At 34.5% G+C, this 13,653-nt stretch overlaps 1 protein-coding gene across 3 annotated transcripts in view; it reads left to right on the forward strand.

The window, feature by feature from the left end:
- GRID2 (glutamate ionotropic receptor delta type subunit 2) overlaps positions 1-13,653 on the forward strand; it is a 1,741,897-nt gene that overhangs the window by 1,043,064 nt on the left and 685,180 nt on the right. For all 3 annotated transcript variants that reach the window (XM_072624913.1, XM_072624914.1, XM_072624915.1), the window contains one exon: positions 5,108-5,161. In XM_072624913.1, the coding sequence (XP_072481014.1) occupies positions 5,108-5,161 (54 nt within the window). The remainder of the gene's footprint in view (positions 1-5,107; positions 5,162-13,653) is intronic.

Raw genomic sequence — 13,653 nt, forward strand, 5'->3', positions numbered from 1 at the left:
GGAAGGCAAATTTCTGCTTAATATAAGTAAAATCTTTCTAAAAAGTGGAAGTTCTCCAATATATAATAGGCAGCTCTAGGGAAGGAGGTGCTCCTGATTGCTGAAGTTCTTAAAGAAGAAACTCAAATTGTCTATGTAGGAATTATTATGGAAGGGATTCATTGAGGTTTCTACTAGATGATTCCTGAGATTCTTTCCTATTCTTAAATTTGTGATTTTCCATGCAATTGTAACAGACCAAGTAAAAGAATACATTTGCTGATCAATTTCAGCAAAGCCAAACCTTTACAAAGACAGGAAAAGCTAAGTCAGGCAAGATAAGAGTAACTAAGACATAGAGATAATTCTATAGTGTAGCTGATTTTATTGACACTTCTAATATATGTACACATTATCTCTACCAATAAAATATAAACTCTTTGAGGGCAGAAGGTTGTTAATTTTGGTATTGTTTTCCCTTTAGGGAGCATAGAGTTTGACAGTTAGCAGGTGCTTAATGAGGGCTTATTAACTGGGTGACTTTATTTTTAATTTAGGAAGAGATTGTAAGACTGAGGTGATAAGAAATCATTAGAGATTTTACTTATAGGAGCAATTTAATTTTTCCCTTTCTTATATTATGAGACACTGATCCTTTCCCTTTCATTAGATATTCATCATGGATAAAGAACAGAAAGAAAAAAATAACTAGTTTCTGGAAAGTAAAAAAAGAGATCCTCTCTAGAAAAGGATAATCAGTAACCACTTGAAGGACATTGGTTAGCAGTTCAGTTTTTCCTCAGTAACAGAACTCAAAAGAGGTGGGCTTTACCACCTTTACTTAAGCATCTAGATTCTCAGTTTTCTTACATTAGTACCCCATTAGTTCATTACAGCAATGCAGTTAACCAAATGCTGGCTAAATCTCAGAGGTGGCATATTTCCACCTCTTAAGAGGTGTAGTAAGGAAGACCCAACTACCCAGCAATAACCATAACAATAACTCTAGAATATCCGTTTATGCAATAACATTGGCAGTAATCATTACTGGATTTGGATGAAGGCATGTGAGTGGTCTTCCAGCTGGAAGATCAGAGCAAAGACTATAAAGGCAGAGAGTGCTACTGTAGTGATTGCTTGCATAATGAGGGAACAGAATTCAGGAATCATGCTGAGCTCAAGGGAAAATGCAAAAAAAAAAAAAAAAAAAAAAGAAAAGAAAAAAAAAAAGAAAAGAAAAGAAAGAAAGAAAGAAAGCAAGAAAAAAGACCTTTCCAGAATGTTATCATGCTGGCCAGTAACTGCACAAGGGATTACTGATGCCATCTGCTGGATTTCCCTGGAAGTCAAAGACTGCATTAAAAAAAAAAAATTCCTCCATGGAGTATTTCTCTATTCTGTTGCTTTTGTTATTGCAAGAAAGAAATAAGGGAAAGGGGGGAAAAAGACTGAATCCCTAGTCAGGTTCCAGACCACAAACGTTTATAATCATAACAAGGATGAAATGCCTTCATATTATTATTGTGTGTACCTTAATGCCACAACTTTGTAGCTTTGTCCAGTAAGTATGGATGTTCTAAATACTTTTGGCATGACCAAAGAATTGTAATACACTTCAGAGAGTAAGAGTACTGACCGCAAATGGTATTTGCGGCAGAACTGTATTGGAAACACAGTTCAATAGTTTCTCTACTTAGTCATCCACAGTTTTTGTACAGTAAGTTCATGAATACCTTGGCTATCAAAGAAATACAGCAAACCTTCAGTGTTTCCTGCTAAAAATTTGGTTGCAGGAACTATTTGGAACATAAAATTTTAAGTGAAAGAGTAAGGACAAAAATGAATGATATAAGAACTCACATTAAATCATTCATGATCACAACTACAGTGCTACCTATGAATTTAATTATCGAGTAGGCTGGGACAACTGATTAAATTTACTTTATCTTTCTCATTTTCTTGGTAATATTTCTTTTAGATTAGTATATGTTAGCACATTTTAGAAATGTTAACCTATTTTAGATATCGCAATCTTTTTTTTTCTTTTATGACAATTTTCATGTAAGATGGTCATGAAACAAAGACTGAAAATAAAGACCAAAAATTAACTTCTCTATTTCCTTTGAATTTGGAAAAAAATAATGCAAATACTATGATGAGGTACATATTCATTAGCCTTTAATCCTTATGACTCTCTTTCTCTTCCTTTTCATTCTCTTCTGCTTTTCTATTCATTTTTTCTTTCTCTTCCTTTTTTCCTCATTATGTTTGCAGCTTAAATTTCAGACTACTACCACCCCTCTACTACCACCAGTGTGTTTGCAAATAGAACACTATCACATTTTGTTGGGAAGACTCTTATTTCATTTCCTACCACACTCCTATTTTCCCTATTTTCTGGACATTTTGTTTGTCTTGTTCTATATTTATGTAAATTGCAGAACTTTTAGCAATATGCGATAGGATGAAAAACATCGTAAAAACAGTGATTGAAACTATGTTTCCATGTGACTGAAGAGGTAGGAACAATATTAGGAAAGGAGAAGAAGAAATAATTTTTTAATATTAGCTGTTCACATGCTCAAAATTTACTGCTTGTTTGGGATTATTTCTCTTCCACAATACACACTGTGTGTTAATTTCAACTTAAAATTTTAAAAGTGGAGCAAAGAGACAAGCACCCCTCCATCTGCCCTGATGCAGGTACAAAAAGCCATTGGTTTAGCCCTAAGGGATGTTGCCAGTGTTTACATATTTCAGGCAATCCTTCAAAGGAAGCCAAGGCAATTTTGTTCAACACAGGAAAGAGTGAAGAATAACCTATGGTAATTATTTATTTAATTAATCTGTTTCATGTCACTTTAAGATGTATTTCACGTGAATTAACAATGAGATAGATAGCTTGGCGGTGAGGTGAGGTTTTTTTTTTGTTTGTTTGTTTTTGTTTTGGTTTTTTTGTATGAGATCATCTTACGTTTTGCTCAATGGAAGATTTGAGAATGAGTGATGAAAGGCAGGAGGATAAATTGCCAGACATTTCTAAAGATGTTACACTTCCAGAGTTCTTGGTCATGACAGATGGCCTGACTGTTCATTGCTGGTATTTTGACAGTATGACTTTTCTTTGCTCAAGCCCCTCAATATGAATACAACTCCTTGAGGTGGGGATGTGTCCTTTCTATTATTGCTGAGATGATCCATTAGAGTGCCATAGGATCCAGATTAGAATACATACATACAGTCCTTGCAATATTGAGTAAGGCAATTTTATTTTAAAAATAAAAGGTCCCCAAACTGTTCAAACTTTTATATTGTTAACATCTGGATTTATAAATCTCTACCTACTTTATAGAATTTCAGTGAGATGGTTATGACACAAATTTTAAAAAGCTCAAAACAATCAATTACTGTTAGCTACTTTTAGCTTGTATGGTTCACAAATTAAAAACTCTGCAAAGCCTGAAAGTCTTCATTATGTGTTTTAAAAATAATATATTTTAATAAATGTTTTAAAAGAATTAAAGGTGATTTATTGAATAATAAATATTAAGCATCCTAATTCTTCACAGAAAAGTCTTGACTCTTAAAAGAGAAGAAAAGGGGACATTAAAAATTTATTGCAAATCATAAGATTATATTAATGAATGTTAACTTGACTTCTAAGACCTCTCAATAAAGTGCATGTTGATACTTTGATACAGCCATGATTTAAGTAATACTGGCACTCCCTCCCTCCCTAGATACAGATACCTTACATGCATACTCAGTTTTTATATTTCCATTCTATAGTTTCTCAAAAATAATCAACAAAATATGCTTTAAATCTTCTTCTGATTCTTTTAATATCTTGAGGAAATACCAATGTAGCATATTTTTGTCTATCTGTTATCTCTCATTCTTATTAGGAGACCAATTTTTGATAACAGAGATACACACACATATATGTCACTTCTAACACAAATGTCATCTCAATTGAACTTTTTCAAACATCTCTTCAACATCATGAAGAGATTTAAAAAATATGTATGATGAGTGAGTACCTATATGAAACATCTGATTATTTTTTCTTTTATGTGTTCATGTTTGCTGATGATTAAATTCATATTAAGAGAGAGATTTTGTAAAAGATAGGTTTCATATGGTGATGCGTAACTTTAGTTCTTGCTGTGGAGGGAGACTGAGGTTGGTAGATCACTTCAGTTTGGGGGTTCTGAGCTACAGTAGTAGGTTAAAGTTATACACGCAAAGGGTGACCACACTGTATGGCACCTAATGTCTTCATGTAGACATAGAATTTGACTTAGGCTTCTAGAAGCAAGGAATCAAACATATCAAGAGGTAAATATCTACTTAATCTAAAGAAAAGCTACGATTGGACTGAGAGGGAGATCCCTATGACAAGAGAGTTTCAATATGTTGTAGAGGAGATTCCTTGACAAGTAAGGGTTGGATTGCACCAGATAACCCTAAGATTTTATGACTGTGATTTCTCAACCTTGGGATTTTATGACTTCACCCTGTGATTTCTCTAACACTGACAATACTATCATTCACACTAGATCAATGGATAGAAAGATAGATAATCAGTATTGATAAAGATAAGTTGTTCCAAAAGTCTTAGTGAAGTTTAAAGCCATTAAAGCTTAATAACAAACTTTAATAATAATTTCAACAATGTGTAACAATAATGTGTTTTAATAACTTAAAAATATATTAAGACTTTTGAGATGATCTGTATAACATGTCTGTATACATCTCTATGAATGCATGTATATGGACACACTAATAAATATGCATACTAAAATTTTATCTAAGCCTTTCTTGCCTCTATCTTAATTTCCATATCTCATTCAGTTTATTTGTAAATTGTTACTATTCTTAGAAAGCTATTTTCCTCCATTCCCAAGCTGAATTCCATTTCTATGTTTAATTAGGAAACTTAACAGAAACAGATAGACTTTCATAATATGCTGTTAAAGGTTTGTTGTCTTCAACAGTATTACAAAGGCCTTTCAAAACTTTGTTTTTGACCCTCCCTTCTCCCCCACATTTGTAGAGAGAATCCATTGAATTCCATATGGTTTTCATGAGTAATGTTGACTGATAGCTGGTTTGTTTTCTGTTCTAGGTTGTGGAGACTAATTTGGTTGCTTTTGACTGTCACTGGATCATTATAAATGAGGTAAGTGCCAACTAACCATAATTGTCAACTGTGTACCCTGTTTTCATACATAACAGCAGTATTTTCTCCTTGTCTTGAATTTACCAAGAAGAAAGAAGTCCTGAAATAAAGTTCCAACATGCTGAGTGGATGCTGTTTAATAAGAATAAAATCAGTTTTTCCCTTGGTATAAAGGGCTTTGTATGAATAAAATAATTTTTTTTTTTGTAAAAAGCACCCTCTTTCCTGCTTAGTATCTTTAGCATTTTCCTTTGACTTGAGCTTCATGCTTTGGCAAGATCAGCTTTTTAAAATATTACAATTCCTCTTTGTAAGCATAGTGAATACCTCCCAGTGGAGTGCTAGTATTCCATTTATATTTTAATGTTGCTTCTGAAACATTTTTTCTCTTCAAGTCCACCCTTACATCAGGATTAAATAGTTCAGTGTATGAATATGGATAAATAAAGAATACAGATCTACTTTTTTCATTTCCTAGTATATCTATTTTAAAATACAATTTCCTAAATTCAGTAAGAGTTTTTGCATAAACAATTGATGAAATTTAAAGATACCATTAAAAAAGAGTCTCCTGAAATAAGCTTTGCCCTGTCTTGTTAGACAAAATCTATAGACTAGTTGGGCATGGCCAGCAGGCTTTTAGAAAATATATCTCACCCTCTGCCTAGGATTTAATGTTTAATGATCTGTCTAATGCAAGTCATTCTATCCTGAGATCCTATGAATACTTTTCTTCATTAGCTAAAAATTAATAAACTGACAAGTTATTGTGAAGAAAAATAAACACTGAAAAACTTACTTTAACTTTGTTATTTGCTTAAAGTTCATGATTTGTTATTTTACCTTTAATTTTGGAAAACTAAAATATATTAATGAAGTGGCTTTTTTTAAACTCATTTACCTAAGAACATAGTGCTGAGGTATAGTAAGGTGTTTAGAGAGTATTAGTAACTTCCATATGAGGTCTTGCTGAGCCCTTTTCATGACTCTTACCTGTAACTCCAAGAAGCTGTAGCATGCACAGTACCCACATCTTCATCAAAGCATATCGGTAGGCAGGATAAACCAAGCTGGGGATAATCAATAGGCCTCCAACCCATTGGTAGTTAAGGGGAACATCTACCCCTAGCGTGTGAAGACTTCTTCTCATGGGATTGATAGATGAGAACAATTGATTTCAATGGCCATGCATCAGTGGAAGCAAAAACTGTGGAGTGCTTAGAACTTGGTCAGGCATGAAAAATACCAAGGTCATCCACTGGATCCTTGGCATCTTAATTTTTATCTTGCTACTGGACTTTGATGACTCTGGAAGAGTCTTCTCTTCTTCCCTTAAATCTACTTCATGGGCAATTCAGAAGATTAACCTGTGATGTCATCAGTCCTCTTCAGAATCAAAGAATGAACAACAACATTTTTCAGGATGAGTCGATTACTGTTCTTTACAAGTTGTTTGTCATCATATGCAAATTATGTTATCCTCTGGACAAAGAATCAGATTCCATCCCACTCAACTATCACCTTAAAAGTATTTTGTCTGTTTCTAGAGCTATAGTTATACTTTGTTCCATGCTGTTGAAATAAGAGGAAATGGGGATATGGGATTACTTCTGTCCTATGCCTATTTCCCAAGCCACTGATTCTAAGGTTATGTGTAGTCCACTTTTGGCCCCGTACCATACTGCATGGCTGCCCCTCCTTGTTCCAGTTACCAACTCTAGATACCTGTCTCCTACGCCTTGCTTTCCTTTACTGCTTAACTTTTGACTACCACCTGCTTCTTTGGTATCAGGGATTCCCTGGAGCTGGTAGAGGCACAGTTTGTACTTTCTGGGGAGGGGCCCAGCACTTGTCTTGTATCGGATTGGGTTGCTTTGTGTCTTCAGCTCTGGGACCTCATGCCCCATCATTTCTATGAGATTCCTGAAATCAGTATACTAAACAGTATGGAGTAGTGAGGTTTTCTGTACCCCTTCAATGAAATTTGCCTTGGATAGCAGAATACCAACTTAACAGCTTTTTGCCCTTCAGATTTTGAAGTTTTGTTTTCAGAGGCTAGGAATCTTCCTAATTTCTTGTTTTATTTCCTTCTCTAACCTGTTCCACATTCAGTCATTTCAGCAATAGACCACCCAGACTTCCATGTACAAAGAACAAAGAGGTATCAATATTTTTATTATTATTTTAGTCAATAAACCCTTGCTACTAAAAATGACCTCTTGTCTATTTAGTTACATTGATTCATGCCAAAAAAAAATCAATACTTTCATTCAACTATTTACCACTTAAAGGATTTAGAAGAATGATTATATGATATCTGAATCTTTTGCTAAGTCATATAAGATATCTAAAGCCAATTTCTACTATACTCCACTTAGGGAAGCACAAACACATTTGGACTGCCCCAGAAGCCTGTAGGCCAACTGGATTTTTAGGGCAGTTAGCCTACTGTACTCTGTTGAGATGGTCATACCATGAAAATCATTTTAGATTTCTTAGCTAAGGAGCATAACAGTATTAATACCATTTTCTGTCTTTCATAATAATCGAAATGCATTTTTAAACCTGATCCTAAATGAATATGGAATAAACTGTAGTTCCCTTGTTAGACATATGTTTGAGTAGTTTTTAGTGTATTGCATTAGAGGATTTTAAAAATTTATAAAAATTCCAGTCTGTGAAGTGTAATGAGTGTAGAGACTTACAGCATATCAGGTAATTGAAAAAGCATGTTTCTGGAAGCAGAAGAAATAGATATAAATCCTGTGTCTCGTACTTAAGACCTTGGTGACCTGGGACAGATCCCTTCACCTTTCTGGGCCTGTCTTCTCATCTGTAAAAGGAAATAGAGTAGATAAGAACTAAAATCATGTGATCACTTTCTTTCTCCCTTACACTGAATATTTTCCTGACACTGCCATTACTGATTATAATTTGAACTTTCCTATCTTTCCCTCTTATTTCTATGAGTAAGAAAATAGATGACAGTTTCCTGATTCAAGAGTTAGAAGTTCTGGACTTGAAACCGGACACCCACTAGCCCTGATAAATTCATTGTCAGTAAATCACCCCAGTCCACCTCGGATTCTGTCTACTTCAATATCCCTGAAAAATCCCTACTGGGCATCTTCCTCCCAATTTGTTATCCCAAATAAAATTAAACTAGCAATAGTCATTTCATATGAGGACATTTCTTTCTTACATGAACTTCCACTTACATGAACACTCATATACGTTTATAGATAGCTATACTCTGACACATAGACATATATTTCTTCCTGTATGCTTTCTGTGTTTCCTATATTGATAAAGCTCTCATTTATATAGCTCTTTAAGGATTACAAAGCTCTTTACAGATAACATCTCATTTGTTTCAGTCTTCACAACAATCCTGAATGGTAAATGCCTTTATTAACCCCATTTTACAGATGAGGAAATTTGGTCTGAGAAAGGTGAAGTGACTTGTTCAGAATCCCACAGTTAATAATTATTTGAGGTAGGATTCAAACCCTGTTCTTCCTTATTCCAAGTCCAGTACTTTGTGCACTGTGCCACCTAGATACCTGTTAATATTCCCATAATCCCTCACTCTCCAATATGTATGAATATGTGTGTATATGTATACTGATGCCATATGACATATATTTCTTTAAAGAAAGAATTATTCCCGGCTCAGATAAAGGCAAGCAAGCTAGAAAAGTTTGAAAGGCACCACATGCAAATACTCATTTGATTGACTATGGAGAACATGAATCTGTCTAATTTGGTTGTCTGTAGCTATTATTTAATTGCTAATTTTTAAATGGCTTACAAACATTTATTTAAATTTATTACAAAAGTAGTTATCCTAGAGAACCCTTGCAAATCAAAACTGGCATTGTTTATAGTGGAACAAACTGATGTTAAAACTTGAAAGCAATCTCTTTTTTCATTTGCATTAAGAGTTCTACATTAATGAGAGTCTGTGCTAGCTCATCTGGTGTAATAAATCATATGCTGGTACTTGCTAATGGCACTTATTGGTTCTTCGGAATTCTGTGGATTCGGGCCTCAAAAGCCTTTCATTACGAATATTACCATCCCTTCAGGGCCCTTAAACAGATGTCGCAACTCTTTATTTAAGTTTTACACAAGTCAGAAATTTAGATATCAAGAGCTGTTGTTGTTGCAGGAGTAGATGTTTGAATGTGAGTAAATGCCATCTCAAGGCTGACCTCATGTGTCCTAGAGAGATCATATTGAGGTGTTTCTTAAATGGCTTAAACCATTATGACTCAAGGATCGTAATTTTTCGGAGTTTATATCTGAATAAATGACAAAAATAATTCATGTACTTTGTAGTTTTCTTGTTTCATGATGAATTAAGCTTCTCACTGCTAGTCTGAAGAGCAGAAAGCTCTTGTCCTGTTTCTCTAAGCCTAGGCTATCAGAATACAGCTTGTGGCTATTTTAAATGTCATATTCTGATCTTAACTATTTTTTTTTTATTTTTGTAAATGTGGAATCTTAAAATTAAACTTTTTTGCACTGAATATTGTGACTTTATTGATGGTAGACAGCATAGGACCCTGTTTTCTCCCAACTACTGCACAGGTACATTGGGGCAAAGATTGTGAATGGGAAATAAACTAAGGACATGGCTTTCCTAGTAGTAGAACTCCTGTTTTGTCTGGGGATGAAAATCCATGACATTCCCCTTTAGTTTTTAGAGGCCACATAGATCATAAAGTTTGCTACACTATTTTAAAACCATATTCATTGTTATAGCAGGACCTGAGCTCAACAAAATGGCCATTGAGGACAATATCAACACTGGTATTAAAGAGTGGGTGCCAGTCTTAAAGTCACAGTATACAACCTGGTCCTCTGCATAACCCAAGATCTCCTTGAAAGGGGAATCTCTCATGCTTGTTTTATCACTCTCTTGATATCACATCATGCTTGGCAAGCTTCCCTGGCCAGTAGGTCAGATCCATAGCGATTAATTTGGAGCGGAAACATGGAAGGCCATGCCTGTTAGATTCCCCTTCAGATCAGGGATGACCTTGTTTATAGCCTTAACAGTATCAGTGGAAGTAGGGATGATGTTTTGAGTAGTGCCATGCCCATCACCCCACAATTCAAAAGATGGGCCATCTATTGCCATGTGTATAACACTAATGGCATGAATTTTGGTCATTAGTTCATTCATGATGCTAAAATTATTGTGAATGACCTTGATCAGGAATGACCTTGGCAAAATAATTGATAGTGCAGGAGGAATTATTGACAGTCTCAAGAGAATTATTATATTTCTAATGGTTTGCTCTCATCACATAGGGACATTACCAGAAGCATAAGAAATAATGACACATGTACCTCCACCCTTCAGGTAAAAACCAGGCTTTTCCATAGTGGTAAATACACCAAAGAACTCTATGACATACTTGATGCCAGCCTCACTTGGAAGACAGTAATGGCTTTTCCACTGATCACTAGCTTTCTTTTCTTTGTCTTGACAGTGCCATGTCAAGAGTAAGTTCATACTATGAATGCAATCATATTGAAATATCTAGACTATGTAGTTAAAGCCAGTGAAAGGGTCATTAATGGGTACAGCATAATCTGCTTGAGGAGGATGCTCCCCCAGTGCCCAGAAGTCCAATATGGCAAATTCATTTTTTCTAATCTTCACCATTTTGTCTCAGAGATGTGACTACAGCAGTGGATCCTGGCATCCAGAAGAGGGGAAATGTCAAAATTAAACTTTTTATAACAGCATAAAGCCTGTTTAGGAAGAGGAGTAAAGTGATACTGAACTTCATATCATTAGGATTGGTAGTTAGAAGACCCAGGTTCAAATACTGCTTTAAGCATATGAGTAGGTATCATTTAAAGTCCTCATATTTCTCATCTACAAATGTTGAATTAGTTGGTTTTGTGATCCATCCTTTTAAGCATCTGGGTCTTACATGAGAAGAGCAGGCAGTCTCTATCATGTCCCTAGTCCCAGCTTGTTACTCCAGAGACTTTAGGGAAATTCCCTTTGAGTGAGACCCTAGACTCTCTTTCTTAGTTGAGATGAGTTTTCTTGTTCCCAATGGGAGAGCTCATTCATTCTGTATTATCTGATATGTATTCTACTACATATACCTTCTCTTCTTTTTTTTCTGTTTTGCTATGATTTTCATAAATGGACTTCTTTGCTATTCAGAAAAAGAGTCTGGCTCCTAAATAGTGCAGAGATAAGATATTAAAGGTTTTATTCTTTTTAAGAAAGTATAGAAAATTCAGATTTTAAGCTAAATTGGAATTACCATACTGTGAAGACTAGTTTTACTTAATAGATTTTGAAATACTCTATTGCCTGAGATTCTGAAAAGAGAGAAATATAAACACTGATTGAAGTAGTCTTGGTGAAGTCCTCCTTGGAAAGAGGAGTCGAGTCTTGTCTACAAGATCTCTTTAACATTCTAAACAGAGTTCTGAAGATTTTTTTCATTGTCATTAATCATCATTATCCATCTCTATTTTGTAGTCTTCTTGCATGTCATTAAATTTGTCTGAGTAAATGGTAAAAGAGAATATAAGCTACTTGAGGACAGAACTTCCATTTTTTTTCTTTTTATATTGAATACCTTTCACAGGGTCTTGATATTAATAAATAATGGTTGAATTAAGCTAAATGAAGAAAAGTTGTTGCAATTATTGTTATAACACTTTAATTTCTACAGTCATTTCCTTGCAGCTACCCTGTCAGGGAGGCCATACTGTACTTAGCTTATCCCCCTCTTTTTTCTGGTAACTAGCTCTTTCAGGACTTTACCCAGGATTCAATCACAGGAAGTAGAATGATCATGACTGAGGTGATTAACCATACTTCTGTCTCTCTGAGAGTTGAGCATTTGTGCCATGAGGCTAAAAGATTAAGACACAGGAAAAGTAATACACAGAATCAAACATATTAATTCCTTTCATGTTTAATTTTAATTCTAATTCTGAAACTATAATTAGGCAATCCTGTAGATTTCAGGAAATATAGTTGAGAGACGTATTGAGATAAATAATGAATTAACTTTGGAGTCAGGATGCTCTGATTTCAGATCCCATCTCTGACATATGACAGTTGTGGGACCCTGAATAAATCATTTAATCTCAGTGACTATAAATTACTGAGCAACTGGGAAATTTCAATGGTTCAGGAAGTTCTTCACCAAAGAACTTTTATAAATCGATTAAATCGCTGGTCCAGATCAATAGTATAGTCATATATTGTATGGATAACAGAAATTTGCTTGTGTGGTATGTAAAAAGGGTATTATATGGGTAAAATGAACATTTTGTTTTAAAAAAAATCACATCACTCCAAGGTCTATATAGTATAGATGTCACAGTGAGAGCTTCAGAGAGGTAATATTGCATTAAAGTTTCCTAACTTAACTTAGCCCAGAGATATTTAGTAATTTAACATGGCCCAAATGAATTTTTTATTATATATATATATATATATATATATAATATAAAGATTAAATAAGTATCCATTTGACTTTCTATGTTTCTATATGTGGTATCTACTGAAATAATGTTCCATAAATACACTAGTTTCCTTTTCAAGTTTTCTTATAGCCATCTATCCAGGTCTGAGTTTTCATGCCAAAATTCAAATCAGAAGTAATATTTTGAGCCAGACTCATTTTTTTTCCTCAGAATTCATTTCAGTTTATTTCAACATGTTTATTAAGTATCCATGGTGTGCAAAGCCTAGTGTATAAAGTCATAGTCTTCTTTCTTCTCCTTCAAATGATCAACAAAATATGCCCTATCAAATAGTTTAACTTCACAGGTGACCAAAAAGATATTAGATTTTACATTTTCTTTGGTTCCCTCAAGGTAGAAGCTTAATGTAGGGGGCCTAAGAGCTCTCTTTGTCACTTCCTTATTGCCTGAATACAAAGTGGTCACTAGGAGCTGGGGTGGGGTTAAGGGTAGAAAGAGTTGGTCTCAGGAACATAGCAGGTTTATTCCAATGGGAGCTTTGATCACTGAAATTAACTTAAGGGATTCTCGAAATATACTTTTTCAATATCCTTCTCCTGCCATGGCTAAAGAAATTTCCTTTTGTTAATCATTGAATGACCTATGAATCATTTTGTTTCAACTACCAGGGGATTGACCTGAGTTGGTCCTAGCCCAGAACACCTCACTAACTCTAAAAAAAGAAAGGAATTATGTACCATAAATAGAGCAATTACAGCTTGGTCCACATAATAAGAAATAAGGAAGTTTAACAAGGTTTATGAATTAAATAGAAAACACTAAAATTCTACAGATTTATGCTCTGAAATCCCTTTAGAAATTTTCCTGTTGCTACAATTTCTGATAGCACATGTAAGCCCTGTCCTTACTCTAGTATTCTGTGGAAGCAAGTAGATTTCAAGTTTTTCCAGTTACCTGCAAAGTAGAAGGTAAATAGGGTTGGAAATTCATTCTGCCTTGAGAGGTCCCTAAGTTAG

Source organism: Notamacropus eugenii, chromosome 7 (genome assembly GCF_028372415.1).
Source record: "Notamacropus eugenii isolate mMacEug1 chromosome 7, mMacEug1.pri_v2, whole genome shotgun sequence".
Taxonomy (NCBI): Eukaryota; Metazoa; Chordata; class Mammalia; order Diprotodontia; family Macropodidae; genus Notamacropus; species Notamacropus eugenii.